Here is a 19,527-nt window from a genome sequence, read left to right as displayed (position 1 = left end):
GTCTTGTTCATAGAAGCTCTGTGGGGTAGAGTGTGTTGCGTGCATTTCTGCATCCCCCACGCCCTGATAAATATTCGTCGAACGAATTACATTTACATATAAAAACAAAGGCTGTTTCACCTTTAATATAAGTTCCTGTACCGTAAGCTGCACTGGGGAAACGATTCAGACTCACTAAACATGGTCTGAATCGTTTACATCTGATTCGCTAGACGGTGCGCTCCTCGAGAGCAGGGGCCAGGAACCCAGTGAGCACGTATTGGTTCCCCCAAAACACCCGGATGCGCCCCCTACCCTCTTGCGCGCCCTACCCCTGGGCTTCACCGGGGCACGTGGGGCGTGGCATGGCGGGGCCGGACTACGCTTCCCGGCGGCCCCCGCGCGCCCGGGCGGGGATGAGGGGGCGGGGCCGGATGCCCGGGGCGGGGACTAGGCGGGACGGGGGCGGGGCCGACTACAAAGCCAGGGTGGGCGACGGGGCGCAGAGTTCCCGCAGCGCCGGTAGGAACGCGACGCTGCGCAGTGCTGCGCGTAGAGCGGGAGCGACCCGCGAGTGGACGGGCCCGGCGGCTGGGCCGGCGCCCCTGCTGCCCCGCTCGCTCCCCGCCGCCCCCAATGAGCGCAGCCCCACGCGGCCCGGGTCCGTAGGCGGCGGGGCGCCCCCCATGCTGCTGCAGCCCGCGCCGTGCGCCCCGAGCGCGGGCTTCCCGCGGCCCCCGGCCGCCCTCGGCGCCATGCACGGCTCGCAGAAGGACACCACGTTCACCAAGATATTCGTGGGCGGCCTGCCCTACCACACCACCGACGCCTCTCTCAGGAAGTACTTCGAGGGCTTCGGGGACATCGAGGAGGCAGTGGTCATCACCGACCGCCAGACGGGCAAGTCCCGCGGCTACGGCTTCGTAAGTAGCCCCGCGGCCGGGCGCTCCCCGCCCCGCACTTATCGCGGCCGGGCCGCTGAGTCAGCCGGCGGGCGCACGCCAGCCCCGGGCGCCTCCCGCCGGCCCGGCACCTGCTGCCCCCTCTCGGGCTCCAGCCGGTCCTGCCCCCGCCCCCCAGGCCCGGTCTCCCTGCCCCCTCCCCACGCCCGGTTTAAAGGGAGAGCCGCTGTGTTCAATTAGGACTCCGAAGTTTGTGGAGAGCTTCTCGGCACTTCCTGGTGCAACAAGCGAGCGAGGAGCCGGGCTTCAGCCCCGGGCGCTCAGGAGCGCTGAAGCAACCCCCATTTTATTTTCCAGCAGCCCCCTCAGACACCCCACACAACCTAAGTAAAAATCGGCCTGAAGACACCTCTTTTACTCCCTTTCTAACTAGGGGGTCCCCAAACCACTCCCATGAGGAGGTTTGTGGTTCCCACTGGCCGGGACCCCTGCCTCCCTTCGGGGTGGCCGTGTCTTCCCCTGGTGGTTGTTTCCGTCCTTGAGGGCAGCGTTTCCTAGCACTTGAACTCGGGGGGGGGGGGGGGAGCCGGGGCCCAGGGGCAGCTTTGGGAGGGCCCCAGGCTGGGGTCAAAGGGGACTGGGCTGGGCGCCTTGGGTAATGGGCACCCGGGGCGGGGGGAAACGAGGGCCCCGTGCCAGGGCTCTAGAGCCCTCTCTCTGCTCCCCCCGCCGGCAAGGGAAGCCCCTGATGCGTCTGTGCTCCTCCAGGTGACCATGGCTGACCGGGCGGCAGCTGAGAGGGCTTGCAAAGACCCTAACCCCAACATTGACGGCCGCAAGGCCAACGTGAACCTGGCCTATCTGGGTGCCAAGCCACGGAGCCTCCAGACGGGTGAGAGCCCTGTTTTCCTTCCCTGGCACTTCTGGTTTCTATATTCAGCGTTGGTATCTGTCGGGTGGAAAAGGCACCCGCCCGCCCCCCCCCCCACACACCAGGGGTGGCAGTCGGCTGTCATGTGCTCCCAGAGAGCCATCACGGAGCAGTCGTCTCCCAGCTTGGAAGCTGAACCTCTTCCTCTAGCTGTGTGTGCCGGTGGGACAGGGAGGAGGGCGCGTCACCCAGTTGTCAGTTGTCCTCACCGGAGGGAGGAAGTTGGTCCCTGGGGCTGGAGGTCGGGAGGACAGACTCCCCGAGGCTGCTGCTTCTCGGGCCCCTTGGCCTCCTTCGGCTGGGAGTTTTGGGGTTCATGTGGAGGTGGCCTGGGAGGGGAAAGGAAGCTGATGAACGCTTCGGGCTAGAGGTGGATGGTCGTGAGGTTCTTTCCTGTGTCAGGCCGGGCCCCTAACTGGTCCCTCGTTTTAGGCTTTGCCATCGGCATGCAGCAGCTGCACCCCACCTTGATCCAGCGGACTTACGGGTGAGTGGACAGGGCTGGCTGGGATGGGGGGCGGTAAACAGGCCTTGGAAGCCAGGCCAGGGGGCTGCGAGCTTCCTGGGTCTTTCAGTGCAGGCGCCCATCGGTCTGAGGGAGCTTCTTACCCTGGGACTGCCGACCCCACGGTGGTCGGTTGCGCTGTTTGCAGCCACCTTTCTGTGTCTGAGAACCGATCTCTGCTCCAGCCTTTCAGAAGCGTGATTGTGTTTTGGGAGTGGGAGGGAGACAAGCTGGGAGAAGGCAGGTTGCATTTCTCTGCCCTCCGGAAAAGGCCACATCACAGAGAGGCGGGGAGCATGGGCTCTGGAGCCTGTGGCCTGGGTTCAGATCCCGGTTTCCCCTTGCTGGGTGCGTGACCTCCGCTCACGCAGCCACCAGTGCCTCAGGTTCCTCCCCTGTGCTGTGGGATGGAGACAGCACCTCTGAGTTCTGGGGGTGGAGGCCTAGCATAGACCCCGTGCAGGTTCGGTAAGTATGCTGGAAAGGTTTGCCGACTAGGAACCGGGCCAGGCTCTTTGAGGGCGCCCCCCTGACCTGCTCCAGTGCCCGACAGATGGCGGCAGCAGGTCACTGCCAACTGGTCCAGTGTTTGCGAAGCTGCAACAGGTGAGCCGGGATCAGGGCCAGATGTCCCCGCCCGCGTGGGCCCGGCCTGTGGGCTTTTCGTCTGATGTGCTTTAGAGCAGTGTGTCCCAGTCTCCATCCGAAAAGGGCCTTCGTCGTCGTCTTTTTTTTTTTTAACATCTAATAAGGTCTAGCAGCTGCTTGGGAAAGGACAGAAACTAGGGGCACAAAGGAGCCTGCCGTGCCGGCTGACTTCCCAGCCCTGTGATTGATGTCGGCTGTGTGCCCCAGTGCAGGGAGCGTGCTGATGGGGATGGGGGTTTGTTCTGGGGGGGCACTTACAGAACAGGCAGCACCTTTTAGAATGTTAGAACTTCTTAAGCTATCAGAGACTGAATCCCAGGCCCTGCGTTTTGTGCTGAAAGTTGCGAGTGTGTACGTGTGTGTGTGTGTGTGTGTGAGCGTGTATGTACCTGCCCCAGAGGCTCGGTTTAAGGGGCCACCTGGCTCACTGGGGCAGCGTGAACCAGGCACTGGAGCAGGTTGGGAGTTGGGCTTGGGTGGACTGGGCAGGTCAACCATGATTCGGGGCTGCTTACCCTGACAGGCAGCCTCTGTGGCGGCACAGTGGCCCCCACGTGAACTGGAGGAAGTGTGTGAGCCCAGGTCCCGGTCTGTCCTCCTGAGAGGAAGCCTGGAGGGCGGCAGGGAGCAGGGGGTTCTGGTTTCCTTCTCGCCCTGGGATCTGCTTCACCTGTGTCTGCAGCCATCTTGGAAGGTGTTTGGGGACACCCCCGTCTTGCTGCCGTCACCCAGGTTCTTCCTGTTTGGGTTCAGGCCATACGAGGAGGGTGTTCCTCACTTTCCACAGCCCTGGCTCTGTTCCCCAGGGCAGGGGCTGGGCCAGGGGCTGGCACGGAGGTCCGGGCGTGAGCCTCGAGCACATGTGGCTCTTGCCTGCTTGAAATGTGACCATAGCTTCCCGCTCGAGCCTGGGCTCCCTTCTGATCTGTCACAGCTGCCTCTGGGACTTGGTGACCATCAGCACTTGGCCTCTGGAGCCTGCAGACCTGGGTTCAAATCCTGACTTTGTCACTTACCAGTTGGTCCATCTTGGCAAGAGATGTTCTCTTCCTGAGTCTCTACTTTCCTCATCTGGAAAATGGGAGTAATAACCACCTGAGGCAGTGCTGGCACGTGGGACCAGGGGCTCCAACCTGTCTGCATTCTCTCCTGCCCTCACGGCAGCTCTCTAAGGTTGGGACCGATATTACTCTTGCTTCTTAGGTGGGGAAACTGTGGCAAAGAAAGGTTAAAAAGGTTAACAACCTGTCCAGGGTGGCTGAAGTGACCGGATTTGAACCCACGCGGGCTGGCTCTGGAACCCACGCTCTCAACCGCTGCTCTGTGGGGCGGGCGGGTGGGAAGGGTGCTCCGATGGTTTCCCTGGTGGTCCTCAGAGCACCACCCATGGGAGGGTGGTCAGGCGTCGGTCACCGATTTTACTGCCATGTGCTCCCGACTGCAGGCGACAGTGTTTTGTAAGTGAATCTGCTGGCTGGCCATTTAACACCTGTGACAATGAAGAAGCCTCTGGCCCTATTTGTTGGTTACCAAGGGGGTGGAGACCCAAACAGGGACAAGGATCAGAGGGAGAGTCCAGCTCTGCATTTCCAGCAGCTGGTGGACTGCAGCCTTTCAGAGCCGTGCCGCCTCCCACCAGGCCTTGCTGAGACCCCAGGGGGCAGGAGGGCTGCCGGGCCGGGCTTTTGGGGTCAGCTGTCTCCTCCCAGCGCCCGCCCGCCTGGCTGGAGAGTTGGGCCGTCAGCGTCCCTTTTGATTTTGCAAACAACGGGCCTGGGCCCGGCCGGGCCTGACTCAGCGGTCAGTGGTGTCGGCTCTGGGTTGGCAGCAAGGCCCGGGCAGCCCAGAGTTTGCAAACCCGTTAACCCTCTCCTGCCCGGTGGAACTTTCCCCGACTTTCCGGCCCCGACCGTGTGCCTGGGACAGCTCTAAAGATTCCACAGCTCGCTTTTGGGCAAGGCCACTGCGGAATCCTCATTTGGCTGGGTCGTAAATGTCAGCATGGAAAGATTTGCCAAAGAACTTTTACACTCTCTGCTTTTTGCTTGGATTCCCTGCCCGCAGTTTTTCTTTTCTTCAAGAATGGGATTTTTCAGGACCTAACGCGACCGGGACACTTCCGTCATGTTAACTACATGGGGCCGAGGGTTAGAGTTAGGGTTAGGGTTTGGAGAAGGCTTCTTTGGCAGGTGGCAGGTGGCTTGATCCCGGGGGGCGACTGCGGCCATAGACCACCCAGCCGACTGGTCCTTTGCTGATGGCACGGGACAGTCAGCAGACTGCAGGCACAGGTCCAGGCAGAGTGTTGGGTCTGGCTTGGAAGGGGCCTCCCAGTGTAAGGGCTGTCTGTCCAGGCCTGAGCCTGAGGCTTGTAGGAGCTGAGGTTTGTCCCAGGCCTGGCTGCACTGGGAGCCTCTCCTTGGGTTATTTTTGAAGGGCCAGCTGCTTCTCTGGGCTCATCTCCCCACCCCAGTTTCTTAAGGGTGCCTTGTTGTGGGCTCCACAGCCGTCCACCGCGAGCCGCCCCCCTCAGTGCCGGGTTGGGGCCAGTCCCTAGGTCCCAGATGGCAGGACAGGGTTCCGGGGCTGTTGCGTGTCAGGCAGGCCTCGTGCTGGAGCGAGGCCCCGGGCTCGAGGCCAGGCCCAGCCCCTTCTCTCCGGGCTCATCTCCCCGTCTGCGGGGTGGGGACTGTGTCGGTGCCACCTCCCAGGGCCGACTGGGGATGGGACCCTCTCCCTGGCACGTACACACGCCGTTCGGCCTACAGTTTCAGGGCCCCTACACCCTCTTTGTGAAGGGCCCCAGTGCCCAGATGGAGACCCGCTGCCCTTGCTGTGACCAGGCCGTGGGTGTGTGCCTGCCCAGGGGGTCTGAGCAGAGTGTCTGGGTCCCCAGGGCGGGAGAGGGGCCAGAGAGTGACAGGAAGATGTCACGGAGCACAGTGGGCTGGGCAGAAGGCCGAGAGCTGTTCCCAGAATCCTTCATTCATCCGGTATTTGTTGAGCACCTGCTGGATACTTTGAATAAAAAAGATGTGGTTGGTTCTCCATCTCGCTTTCTGGCGGGGAAGCCAGGCCATTAGACATCCGCGTGGGCACGTGAGGGCCGAGGCGGTGACGGGGACAGCTGAACAGGGCAGCTGGCCGGCGGAGGGCCTCGTGGGCTGGGACAGGCCTGTGTCGAGATTGTAACGGTGGGTGGGTGATTGTGCGTGCGATACAGAATCATGGACTTACACCCGAGGACACCCCTGAACTGGTGGAATCCGAGCAAGGCCTGGAGCCGAGCTCAGAGCGATGCGCCGGTGTGCGCCTCCTGGGTTTGGTAGCGTGTTGGGTTATGAGACGTCACCTCTGGGGACACCACGGGAGGGCCCGTGGGGCCTCTCTCTACTGTGTTTGCGCTTTCCGGAGAGTCTCTCGTGATTTCATGATACGAAGTAAATAAAGCCGGGTGGAGTCGCAGCGCCTTGAACAGGGGGCCCGCGCCTTGGAGGTGTGGCAGGAAGTGAGGTCACAGCCGGAGGGTAGGGGGCAGAGAGGAAGCTGGTGCCCTCCCGTGGGGCATCACGTGGCTTGTTTTTACTTTCAGGGTGTCTGGGGTGGCCGTGCCCCTCCCCAGCCCGTCGCTTCCTGTTTGGCCCTCGCTGGAACGAGGAGTGGGCCGGCGCGTGGCCCTCCCTGGCGGGCGGCCCGCGCACACCTGTTGTTTGTCCCCGTCTGCTGTAACAGACACTGGCTTCAGGGGCGGTTCTCGGGCTCCCGTCCAAGGATGAGCTCTTCGCCGGCCCCAGTGGCCCTGGCGGGAGGGGCCCCCGTACGGAGGCCTCGTCAGGAAGCCTCCGGCCGAAGGGAGCGGCCTGACCACACGCAGGCTGACGTGGGCGTCTCACTCGGCCTCACGGGTGTGTCCCCGAGCAGGGACCCGGGTGGGGGGCTCCCAAGTGGCCCGGGCCGCCCCTTCTCACTGCAGCGGGAGGAGGCTGTGTGAGGAGCCTGGAAGCCCCACGACTCGTCCGTGTGACCCTTTGTTCTCGCGACGAGTTCTTGTCCCTGAGCCTCGGTTTCCCCGTCTGCCATGTGGACGTGATGCATGCCCTGCAGCGTGCTGAGGGGGGGCGGGGTGCATCTGGATCATTCTCCTGACCCCTCCCACGTGGCTGAAAGGAGGAAGCTGTGCTGTCATCCAGCCAGTTTGTGGCAGGTTGGGGACTTCGTGGAGACAGAGGGAGCCCTGGCCCTGCTCGTGATTACGGAGCTTCCTTTGGCAGAGCGGTGGCGGCTCGGGTGGCGACAGGCGCTCTGGGGGGAGAGGGGCAGCTGGGCAGGCGAGGCTGGTGTGAGTGGTGGGAGATTGGCGGGGTCGGAGGCCCAGCAGGGTGGCCTCAGCTCACGCCGGGCCTCGGTGGCCCAGGGGAGCATTTGGATTTGCCTGAGTGCTGGGGGGGGGCGCTGTGGGCCCTGAGCACATGAGGGCCGGGTCACTTGCATCTTATAGCGTCTCTTCAGCTGCTGGGTAGGCCTGAACCACCGAGGCTGGGATTGGGGCGCCACTAGGGGACCTCGCAGTGATCCAGTCCACACGCGAGGCCGTGGTGGCTGCCTGGGAGTCAGGAGCTGTGGGATTCTGAGCACATTTAAAGAACGTGTGAAAGAAAGTCCGAGAAGATTCCAGAACTTTGGGCCTGAGCTAATGGCGGGTCAGTTGGCCTTGGCAGTGAGGGGAGGCTGCCGTTTGGGGGAAGAGCGGGCGTCTGGGTTTGGACAGGTTCCGGTGGAGATGCCGGGCCAGGGTCTGCACTGCCCCGCGGGAGACGCGTTTTACCTGCTTTGTGGTCTGACGGCCCCAGGGAGCCTGCATGTCCCCCCTCCGGAGAGCCCTGCGAGGCCCCTCCCTGGCCTGAGGATCCTGAGTTGTGCCCCAGCGGCTGCCAGCTTCTCTGACTGATCAGGCCAAACCTCCAGAGAGCAGAGAAAGTGAAATGGGCTCATTTGCCTTTTTTATTTTTATTTTTGGGGGTAGCTGTGCATTCACAAAATGAGTGCTTGGGGCTGCAGCGGATCCTTTTCGCTGAGAGTTTTGCTCTGAGTGTGTGGGCGGCGTGCCCGTCTGTCTCCCAGGCGCCGGCTGCCTCGGTCCCCTCACCTGCCCCGGCGTCCCTGGACGCTCCTGCTCAGACCCCAAGACCTCTGCCTTCAGGGCTCCAGGGGAGGCTCTGTCGGACTCTGTAGTTTACAGAGTCCTCAGTTTACACGTGGGGAAACGCGGCCAGAGAGGGCCGACGGACTTGGACAGGCACGGCCAGGACCCAGACTCGGTTCTCGCCCGCCGCCCTGGTCTCCATCGGCCGAGGCAGCTGGCTGTCTCCTGGCTGTGTGCCGCTCGCCCTGGGTGCGTGGGTCCGGGCAGAGATCTCGGCCATCACCCTTTCAGCAGGGGGTGCTCAGCCTGAGCGTGTGCCCCCCCAGGATGGTCTGGCCTTTTGAACCTGGCCGGCTGCAGCCCTCTTCCCAATCTGGGGGTTTGGGGGTTTGCTTTGCCCAGGCCCTGGGCATCAGGTCAACTGACTTTTAGGTTCTGACCCGAAACCTGACTGTCCTGCTAGCTGGTTTGTTTTTCCCTCCAGGGCCCTGGGCTGCCCTCCATGGGGCTGGGCTGGGAGGGCCTTTGGTCCGTCCTGGCTGGGTGGGGGCTGATATTGCCCTCCCTCAGGCTTGAGGAGGGGGTCTCTGGGGTGTGGAGAGGGGGCAGTCCCAGCCCCCGGGTCGAGGCCAAGGCTGGCAGGTGAAGAGCCAGACTTGAACTGAGGCTGCGGGTTCTGCTTCCCCAGGCTCCCAGGCTGTGCCGGCTGGGCTACTTCCTCTGCCTGCCCAGGGCCGTGACTCCCGGCCCAGGAAGTGGCAGCAGGCCCCGGAGGGGCCCCTTTGCCACCGGGTGCCCGCAGGGCCCTTGGCATTCGGCAGGGGCTGGCTAGGCGCTTGGGACCCAGCAGTCCAGCCGGGTTCCCGCCCTCGTGGGGCTTGTGCTCTCGTGGGGAAGACAGCGGCACAAAAGGTGGATGACAGGGTGGTCTGGGGTTGTAGGAAGGAAAGAAGGCCGGCGGGGGGGGGGTGGGGGGCGTGGTCGGGGAAGGCCTCTGAGGAGGTGAGGTTTGAGCTGTGGGAAGGAGCTTGCCAGCAGCGGGAGCAGCAGGTGCAAAGGCTGCGTCCTCGGAGAAGCATGTGCAGTCTGGGGGACAGAAAGGAGCTCTGGGTGGCCGGAGTGGGGACAGTGGGCTGGAGGTAAGCTGGGGAGGTAGGCTGAGGGAGGCCCTGGGGGTGGGGAGCAGTCAGGGTTTGGCTCTGGGCGAAGGGGAGGCCCCTGTGGGGACGTGCCCGAGTGGCCTGGTCTCCCGGACTGTTTCTAAGACGACCCCTGGCCGCAGGGTAGGGGGGCGGCGCAGCAGGCCTGCCAGGTCTGGGTGGATGCAGGCTTGTTGCTGGGGGACCGGGGGGAACGGGGGGAATTGGGGGACCGGGGGTGGGGTGGGGTGGACGTGGGCAGGGGAGTCCCCGAGGACAGAGCATGCCAGGCCTGTGCCCTTTTCAGAAGCCTGCAGAGCAAGCACGCAGAGGCCGGTGGCACCCTGACCTTTCTGGGGAGTAGGTGGGGTGCTGAGGAACCCTCTGGACGCACACCCTGTTCCCCGGTGCCAGGCGCGTGGGACCTCCCCCGTTGTGGTGTGCGGGCCTGGCAAGGGGGCGCAGGGGCTGTGCTCAGACGGGGCCAGCCGGTGGTTTGGCTGGGGTTTCCTTCTCACCAAAGAGTCCAGTGGGTTCTCGTGGTGGGGGTGGGGGTGTGTGCACCAGCTCAGTCCCTTGGTCCCTCCTGGCCTCTTCCCAGCCCTCTGCATGGGTGTCAGTGGTCGTGACAAGGGTATTTGCCTTTTTCTTTGCAGTTTATAGCAGCGTCGAGACGATCTTGCCATGATGCTGGAGGATTCTTCGTGGTCGGTGGGGGGGGCCATCCTGTGCGCTGTGGGATGTTGGTAGTGTCCCCAGCCTCCACCCGCTGGCTGCCACCGGCACATCCCCAACCCCCAGTGTGACAATCAGGAATGTCCCAGACACAGCTGAGTGTCCCCTGGGTGCAGAGCAGCTGTGGCTGAGAAATGCTGTTCCCGTGGAGGGTCTCGGTTCTCAAGCCCTGACATCAGCCTCTGCCAGACCCGTTTTACAGATGGGAAAACTGAGACTCACAGAAGCTCTGTAACTTGAGTGCAGAGCTGAGGGCCCCGGTCCCCTTCCTGGGGGCGGGGCGGGGAGCTTCGCAGCTTCCTCTCCCCTTGACTCAGCAGTGCTTAACCCAGTGGCAGAACCCACACCGGCCGTTGTCTCTCTGGCTGTGTGACTGCCAGTCCCTCGGCCTCTCTGAACCTTGGTTTCCCTCTCTGGGAAATAGGGTAAGAGCAGCACCTATTTTATGGCTGTGAAATGCTTCATAAGTCATCTTGAGCTTTTCACAAACAGAGTGGGGAGTGGGGACAGGGTGCTTGAGGGAAACAGGTGAACAGATACACGCAGTGTCCCCGCAGGCCAGGAAACAAGGGAGTCCCCCTTCCTCTCACGCTGAAGCTTATTCGCCCACACTGTGTCTGAGCGTCCCCCAGCAGGGCAGCTCTGTGGTGGCCAGAGCAGAGCTTAGTCCTGACGACACTGAGTGTCAGAAACCTGGTAAACGTGACAGCTGCCTTGGCCGGCAGCCTTGAGGCAGGTGTGGCCAGAAACGTGTCATTTCAGAGCCCCGGGTGCTTCTGCCGTGGGGACGGTGTGTGCCTGGTCCAGGTAGTGGTTCTGCAGTGCCAGTGTGTATCCGAATTCCCGGGGGCCTGTCCGATGCAGATTCCCGGACCCCATCTGCCTTGGCAGTCTGCGAGGATCCACATCTTTAACAAATGCCGTCGAGGCTGTGGTACGCCTGCCCGTGTTGGGAGAAGTTCTGGGCTCAGAGCTTCCATAGCTTCCCACTAAGGACTGTTCTAGGGTTCCGGGAGCCGCGTGGGGCTCACGTGGTGGGGGCATCGATGATGCCCAGGACGGCACAGTGGGCATCGCACCAAGACACGCTCCATCGTGTCTCCACTGGCTCCTTTTCAGAGAGGCATCTGGGTGGCTGGGGCCCCTTGTCTTTCTCGGAGAGGTCTGTGCCCGCCGGCTGTTTGTGAGCACTGCGTGTCCAGCCCCTCCCGTGGCCAGGCCCTGGGCGAGGCACCACCTGCTCATGTGAGGTCCAGTGGGGGAGATGGGCCAGGAACTCAGGCTCTGAGCAGCCGCCCCCTCCTCCGAGAAGCCTCTCCCGACCACTCCCAGCTCTGGTTCGCGGGTTGGTGTGTCTGTGTGCCTCTGGAATCCAAGCACTGAGAGGCCAGGGGCTGGGTCGTCTGCTCACCGCTGCATCCTTGCCCAGAGCATGCCCGCAGACACGTGAGAAGGCTGGTTGCAGCTTGGGAGGCCAAGGCGGGATTCGAACCCAGGCCCCCCCTCTGTTCAGGGCTCTTGTTCCCACCAGGGAGGCAGGAGGTGGTGGGCAGTAGAAACTCCTAATAGGGCGGAGAGGGAGAGTGGGTGCCGCGGCCTGGGCCGTGGCGCAGGGTTCCTGGCCAAAGCTGCCTGGCTTCCAGACAAGCAGCGCTGCGTGGCCTTGGCGACCACAGAGGTGCTGCCACCAGGAGGGCAAGGAGGGGGCCCGGTGTAGGAACTCCCTGGCCGTGGGGAGCTGGGGCCCCTCCGGGACAGGCCGGGTGTGCCCAGGCTCTCGCCCCCAGGGGTTTGCTGCTGGATCCATGGGGCCGTGGTGCCCATCGCCACCCCAGCTCTTTCCTCGCTGGGTCATTGACCCCTCGCTCAGGGTTTGCCCCTTACGTTTGTGCGTTTATTGTGGTAAGGTACACGTAATCTCAAATCTGCTGTTCTAGGGCATGAAATACATTCATGCGGAGTCGTGCGGCCATCACCACTGTCTGATTCTGAACTTTCTCGGCGCCCAGAAGGAGACCCATAGCACTCCCTCCCTCCCCTGCTTTCCGAAGCCCCTGCAGTGTAACCACTTTCTGGGTTTGCTGTTGTGGAGATTTCACGTGAACGGAATCATTCAGTCCGTGGCCTTTTGTGTCTGGCCTCTTTCACTCAGCACCGTGTCCTCAAGGTTCATCCACACAGTGGCGTGTGTCAGCGCGTTATTCTTTTTTATGGTGCAATAATACTCCTTGGCGTGGATCCACTGCAATCTGGAAATCCATTCATCAGTGGATGGATGCTTGGACGGATGCTTGGACAGATGCTTGGACGGGTGCTTGGATGGAAGCTTGGATGGATGCTTTGATGGACGCTTGCTTTTCCTTTTCGGCTGTTGCGAGGAGTGCTTCTTATTCCCCTTTGTGCCTGTGAATCCATTTGCCTTTTAGAGATGCTCAGACCCACATGCAACCCTTACACAGCCTCCTTCCAGGCCTTTTCTTTGCGTTCAAAACATTGCCCCACATAAAGTTGCCCTCGGTCAACTCTTGGACCCGTGAAAACGGCAGTTTCATACAATGGCACCTCACCCACCCTTAGCGCGGATATAAATACACATCGGATTTGTTTTAGCATGAGCATTATCACCATTCAGTATAAATATCACAGTTTTGCATAAACAGTCTCTCTGCTCTGTGGCTTGGCTTTCTCTCCCGGCAGCGTGGAGGGGAGTGGCTTGGGGCTGAGCGTGGACCTCGTCCTGCTGCCACGTGGGGCGGTCTGGGGACACTGGACGCTGCTCCGTCCCCATGGACGACACTCGGGTTTCTCTGCTTTTTCGCTGTTCCCAGGGGTGCCGCCGGGCCCCACTGAGCCCCTGTGCTTGTTCGGGAGGGAGGGCTGCTGGACGCTGAGGGGCCTGGCGGGGGCAGGGAGCCCAGCCTCCAGGGCCCGGCTTCCTGTCCACTTGCTCTCCCACAGCTGCCCCAGTTTCTGCCCCGGCCAGGCCTGCGGGAGCGCCGGGAGGGAACGTTTCCCTTTTTCTTTCAAAGCAGCTTCTCTTCGGAATGGAAGGGGGGCAGGTCAGGGGTGCGGGGCCTGTCTCACAGGCGTGGAGGGAAGCTGGGGCGGCCCCCAGGTGTGTAACCACGTCAGCCCCGTCCTGTGTGACTTGTGCGGGCCTGAGAGGAGGAGGAGGGGACGATGCTGGAGGCCACGGCGTCGGCCCCGCCGAGGCCGCTGTGTGCCCACCGCTGCCGTGGGGCCCGGCGCTGGCTGCCAGAGCGGGCACCTGCTGGTACTGCCTTCCCGAGCCTCGGTTTCTCCGTCTGCGGCGCGTGGGGTCGCCCCTATGGTGGAGGGCTGCACGCACGGAGCCCGCGGTGGGCAGCCTGCAGGGAGGGACGAGTGCGGGGTGCAGCTCTCAGCTCCCAGGCTGATGCCCGGGGGGCCTTGGGCGAGGCACCTCCAAGACCAGTTTTTCTGTTGTAAAATGAGACGGTTACCTGAAGGCCGACCTGGGGGAAGTTTCAGCGTGTGAGTTACTGCATGTGAGGCATGGCCACCGACCTGCGGGCCTTGTCCCTGAGGCTCTGGCCGTCGTCTGTGCTCGTAGCACCGTCATTGCGGTCACACTTGTACTACATCGTTCACTCAGCAAGTGAGCCCCTGCCTGGGCCAGGGTCTGTGTTGTCAGTTCATGGGTGGCTGACGTTGTAGTCAGGGCAGACAGATGTGGTAAACAAGTAAATCGTGCAGGGTGTCGCTGGGGGGGTGGCAGATGCCGGGAAGATGAACCCAGGGAAGTGGGGGGACAGGACTGGCTTCATGGACATGTGACCTGGGTGATCACACAGGGACCTGTGCTCAGAAGGGCTTGCGCTGGATTTGATGCTGACATTGTTCATCTTTTTTTTTTTTTTTGCGGTACGCGGGCCTCTCACTGTTGCGGCCTCTCCCGTTGCGGAGCACAGGCTCCGGACGCGCAGGCTCCGCAGCCATGGCTCACGGGCCCAGCCGCTCCGCGGCATGTGGGGCGTCCCCTGCATCGGCAGGCGGACTCTCAACCACTGCGCCACCAGGGAAGCCCTGTTCATCATTTTTAAACTCCCCACCCCTGCCCCCAAATCATGTCGTGTTGCTCCTGTGGGGGATGGGTGGTGTTTGGGGTGTAGGGTGGGATGGGGGAGGCTGCCTGGAGGGGTTCACCGAGGAGATAGTTGAGTGCAGACTTGAAGAAGGGAGGTGGGAGCCCTGTGGGTCGCTGGGGAAAGTGCTGTGCGGGTTGTGGGCATGGCCAGTGCAAAGGCCCTGCGGTAGGGGCACCATTATTGTTGTAATTGCACCCATTTTACAGATGAGGAAGTAGAGATGCCAGAGGGGGGACACGGCATCACCCGGCTCTTCCGGCACCTCCACTCCACCTGAACCAGCTGTGTTTCCCCGCTCTGTCGCCCGACCCTGACCCTGACCCTCTCTGCTTGGCCCCACAGGCTGACCCCCCACTACATCTACCCACAAGCCATCGTCCAGCCCAGCGTGGTGATCCCGGCGGCCCCAGTCCCGTCACTGTCCTCGCCCTACATTGAGTACACACCGGCCAGCCCGGCCTACGCCCAGTACCCACCGGCCACCTACGACCAGTACCCGTATGCCGCCTCGCCCGCCACAGCCGCCAGCTTTGTGAGCTACGGCTACCCGGCCGCCGTGCCCCAGGCCCTCTCGGCCGCGGCCCCCGCGGGCACTGCCTTCGTGCAGTACCAGCCTCAGCAGCTGCAGCCCGACAGGATGCAGTGAGGGCCGTTTCTGCCCCTGCAACTGTGGCCCCATCACCACGTGCTGGGCGGGTGCCAGCCGAGCCCAGGGGTGCACACCGCACCTGTGCCTCGGGAGACCCTGCGGGACCCCGCCTGCACCCCGGGCGGCCCAGAGACCACTTCTCTTTACACCCAGGACCGTCGCGCCTTGAGGGAGGACTTTGAGAGAAAAGAGTGACCAAGAGCCATTTGAAGATCAGCCTGAATGTCGCACACGCACTGTCCCCGTCCTCCCGCACCCCTGGACCCCAGCATCCTGTGGGGCCTTTGGGCCCTCCACAGACCCCGGCGGCCCCCTGGGCTGAGCAGAGACTTTGTCCCGCTCCGAGAGGCCTCACTCCAGGGCAGCCCAGGATCGCGAAGCGTGTTCACTGCTGTCGCTCCGTCTGCACAGCTGTGAACCGTGCACGGGGGGATCACCGGCCCCCTGAATTCCCGTTTTCTAAATGCTGGCCCCGGGGCACTCCCCCTCCCCCCGGCCCCCGGACGCCCAGGTGCGGCAGGGCCACCGGTGACCAGCGACGGGGCAGCTGGCCGTGGTCCTTTACGTCGAAGCACTGCGACTTTTTTTTCTTATCGTCATTGTTTTGCTACTAAGGTGATTTCAGAGTTTCAGTCTATTTTTTCAGCAGAGACTCCCACCACCAAGAATCCAAAACCTGTTTTTGACTTTGAAAGACTCGCTTTTGTCGATGGCTCTACACCCGAGGAGCCAGTGACAGTATTTCTGTGATAAGGTGTCTGCTGGCCCGGGTGCCCGAGCCCCTCAGAGGGTGGGCATCTCCAGACAGTAAGTTGTCTTAAGCTTGTCCCCCTCCCTACGGCTGTGACGGGGTTGCGGGCCGAGGGGCTGGACCCGGGTTGCGGGCTGAGGGGCTGGACCGCAGCGTCCTGGCTGGCAGGGTGGGGACTCAGAGTGCCCCCCGCGTCCCCCCCGCGGTGTCGCCTGCTGTGTACGTACCAGCCCAAGCAGCTGCGGGATTGAGCTGAGACACATCTGCTTGCCTTGGGGGCTCGGGGACGGGGGAGGTGACAGTTCCCACAGCCCGCGATGGGGCTCCTGGAGGGGGAGGGGAGAGTGAGATGAGGGGGACAGGCCCGAGGGGGTGGGGCGTGCGGGCTGCTCCTGCAGACCTACCTCAGGGAAGTGGGGGGCCTCGGGGCTGCTGCACACGGGCAGGCGCTTCCCTGCACGCCAGGGCAGAGTCAAGGCCCAGAAAGCAAAGTAGCTAAGATTCTAATAATATTTTTATTAGAATGTTCTGATTATAAAAATAAAACTTGTTTTCTTTAAAGAAAAAGTGGGTCTGTAGTTTTTCCCTCGAAGTGGGCGCCTCTGAGCCCCATAGCCACCGGGCTCAGTCTCTGATGTGCTCAGAGCAGGGCCCTGGGGGCAGAGCCTGGTGGAACAGGGGGCGGCTCCTTGAAGGCAGGGCACTGCTGGCAGACCCCGGGCAGGAGCTGCTGAGAAGGCATAGGAGCAGGTGCCCAGGCCCCCTGCCCTCAGGGAGCTGGCAGCCGGGCGCGGCGCAAGTCAGGAAGGGACATCTGGGTGTGGGGGAGAGGGGCTCCATCCCGAGATGGTCCCAGCCTCTCCCACCGTCCAGCTGGAGCCCCGACTCAGCACTGGGGGAATCACGGGGGCCTCCTGGACAGGGTGTGAAGGCTGGAAAGGAGGTTCATTCACTCATTGCCTCACTTTCTCCCTCATTCATTCATTCTGAGAAATGACGTGTGCCGGGTCACATGCAAAGCACTGGGGGTAGTCATAAAACACACGGTCCTGCCCACTGGGTTTTATAATCTACTGGGGGCACACAGCAAGCATGCAAACTAGTGGGGGAGATGAAGCAAACGCAGATGGGACAATTTCATATACTGGTCAGGACGTATCACCGGGGGTGATGGAGAATGAGCGGGTTCTAGGCAGGAGGAACAGCAGGTGCAAAGGCCCTGGGACAAGGAGGCCAGTGTGGCTGGGGAGGCACAGTGAGGCGAAAGTCAGTGGGAGGTGAGCTTCGGAGGTGGTGGGGCTGGGCCGGCAGCAGAGATCCGGTGGACGGATGTGCCGTGAGCGCAGTCTGGGGAGCGGGGGTAGCAGTGCACAGACACGGCCTGGCCAGCTCAGCACAGTGTGGTCGATGCCATGGGCGAGGGGAGGACTGCACAGGGGCGAGGGGCCATCGGGGGGCAGCGGGGCCGTGCAGGATGGAGGGGCCCCTGGTGACCTGGGGGAGTGGAGTGGGTGTTCCCGGTGGGGAGGCCAGTCAGGGCAGAGCTCGGAGGTCGCGGCTTGGCCTCCTTTGGGACGGTCACTCTCCAGACACCAGGCTTGTCCTCCCCGCGACCACCGCCCCAGCCCTGCAGAGCAGAGCTCGGCCTCACAACACAACACGTGCATCTGTCCCGCCTCCCACGTTCACCTACCGCGCACGGTGGGCGAGCCAGGCTCCCTCCGGCCACTCTGAACCCCTCCCTCGGCCTCACAGCCGACTCCTGCTGAGCCTGTCTCACGTCTGCCCCCCTCTTCCCCTCCTCGCCCCCTCCCCTGCTTCCAGCCCCAGTCCAGGACCGCCCCCGTCTCCCCTGGACCCTTGCAGTGGCCCCTTCACGGCTTCCGCCCCATCCTTCTTCCGTCCACACTCCACATGCAGTTAGAGGGTCCTGTTCAACGTGCAGCTAGAGGGTCACGGCTCCTCCAGCTCCCCTCTGTGGCTCCCCATCATCCTTGAGGAAAAAGCCAAAGCTGTCACTGTGGTCTGTGAGGCCCCTGCCCACACTGGGCACAGCTCACCCACCACAGGACCTTTGCACCTGCTGTTGAATCCTCCAGCTTTTACCTGCCGGCCTCCTTCAGCTCTCAACACCGAAGTGTCTTTGTCCCAGCGGCCTCCTCCGACCCCAGTCTCGGTCCAGGCAGCTGAACTGTGTCTCCCTTCATCTGCGTCCTCACCTGTCTCTGTCCCACCCCCTTTAGAACACTGATGCCAGGGGGGCAGGGGCTGTCTGCCTTGTGTCCCCCACACCTAGTGTTGTGCCAGGCACAGCAGGGAAACAGGCCTGCCAGCACTCAGAACTTGATTCTGGCGGAGGACACCAGCGGGAGTTCTGGGACCATCCATCCCAGCTGGAGTGTGCTGGGCAGATCTGAGGCTGGGGCCGGGGAAGGGGGGGCGGGCAGAGGTCAGAGCTGCTGCAGGGAATGGGGCGGAGGGGATGCATGGGGAGCACAGCACCTGCACGGAGCTGGGCAGCTGGGTCTGACCCCAGAGTCCAGTGACAGCTCCACATGGTCAGCCCTTGGCTTTGAAGTGAGATGGGTCACCCTGATTCGGGAGGTGGCTGGGGGTGACCGGGAGCCACCTTCTCTGCTCTGTCCTAGCGTCCCTGTGGGATCTCCTCGGGCCTTTTCCAATCCCTTTGATTCTGAGATTTGCAAATTCCCCCCTTCTGTAGTCCAGGCCCCCAGCCTCTGCCCAGGGAAGGGTCAGGGTTCCCAGGGTCAAGTCAGGTGGGATCCTGCCGGGCAGGGTCCCCTTTTCCTACCTGGAACCGCTGATGCCCCTCCCTGCCTGCCCCTGCCACCTGCCCATCTCCCTCCAGCTGGGTCTTAGTTTGCAAACACTGGCAAGGGGTCAGGGAGGTCAACATGGGGCTCCCAGCTCAGAGGAGATATTGCTGCAGCTGATAAGGGCTGTGGGGCCATGGAGAGGGTTGCAGGTGCTGCCAGGGTTATCGGGAGGGCCACTTGTGGCCAGCCCGTTTCCTGTCACTATCGGCCAGTGGCAGCCTCTGGGACAGACCTCGAGGACTCAAAAACATCCTCCTGGAGCCCGGGATTGAGGGCTCTGGACGGTGGCAAACCCAGGAGAGACAAAGTTTGCAGAGTCAGGGCACTGAGTGCTGAGCAGGGGCGAGCTAAGGGCGGCAGGGCCGTGGTCTGTGCCCGCGGGGGATGCAGTGACGATGATTATAAATGATGATGGTGAACACTGCTCACAACGTCCGCGGTGCGGACTCGGCTCAGGTGCTGTGTAAGCGCTTTTCACGGATGGTTGGTTACCCAAGAGGTGAACGCTCAGAGTGGCCCCCTTGCACAGATGGGGAAACTGAGACACAGGAGTGGAGCCACCACTGCCCAGGCCCCTGAGGAGCGGTGGTGGGAGGTGCTCTGCCGTGGAGCTGAAGGGCGTGGGCCTGACCCACGGCCCTGGTCCCCCCCACCCCAGGCCAGCAGGGTGAGCTCGGCCCGGCCTCCACCTCCCTGAGCCTCGCTGGGAATGGGGCCATGCCCGTCCTCCGAGGCCGGGGCTCTGTCCCTTGTCTGCTGCGTCCCCAGCAGACAGTGTAGTGAGAGTGGCCCCAGTGATTGGTTCAGGGATAGGCATATGACCCAGTCTGGGTCAGTGAGTCAGTCCTGGATTTCTGCTGGCACTCCTGGGGGAAGGAAGCTGACTTTCTGCTGGGGAAGCCAATCTGGGAGCAGATAAGCCTGGAGCTGCCGGGGTTGGGGTAGGGTGTGTGTGGGGGGTGAAGGGGTGGGGTTGAGAGGTGGGACTATTTGTGCTCATGGAGAGACTGTCTGAGAAGGAAGCCAGAACTAGGGAAAGTAGAGCTGAGGAGTGTAGATAGGGTCTTAGTGACATCTTTGGGGCCCCTTGATCCAGCTATGCCTGAGTTAGACACTGGACTTTTCCATTACAAGAGCTAATAAATTTCCTTTTTCACTTAAGCCTATTTATTTTTTTTTTT

At 62.5% G+C, this 19,527-nt stretch overlaps 1 protein-coding gene across 1 annotated transcript; it reads left to right on the top strand.

The window, feature by feature from the left end:
• Positions 1-461: 461 nt before the first annotated feature.
• RBM38 (RNA binding motif protein 38) lies at positions 462-15,812 on the top strand. The gene is made up of 4 exons (XM_082643376.1): positions 462-902; positions 1,650-1,773; positions 2,245-2,299; positions 14,452-15,812. The coding sequence occupies exons 1-4, from the start codon at positions 666-668 to the stop codon at positions 14,753-14,755; spliced, it is 720 nt and encodes a 239-aa protein (XP_082499502.1). The 5' UTR covers positions 462-665; the 3' UTR covers positions 14,756-15,812.
• Positions 15,813-19,527: the final 3,715 nt, after the last annotated feature.

Source organism: Mesoplodon mirus, assembly GCF_964341445.2.
Source record: "Mesoplodon mirus genome assembly, chromosome: 15".
Lineage (NCBI taxonomy): Eukaryota > Metazoa > Chordata > Mammalia > Artiodactyla > Ziphiidae > Mesoplodon > Mesoplodon mirus.
This window is presented reverse-complemented; position numbering and strand designations above follow the sequence as displayed.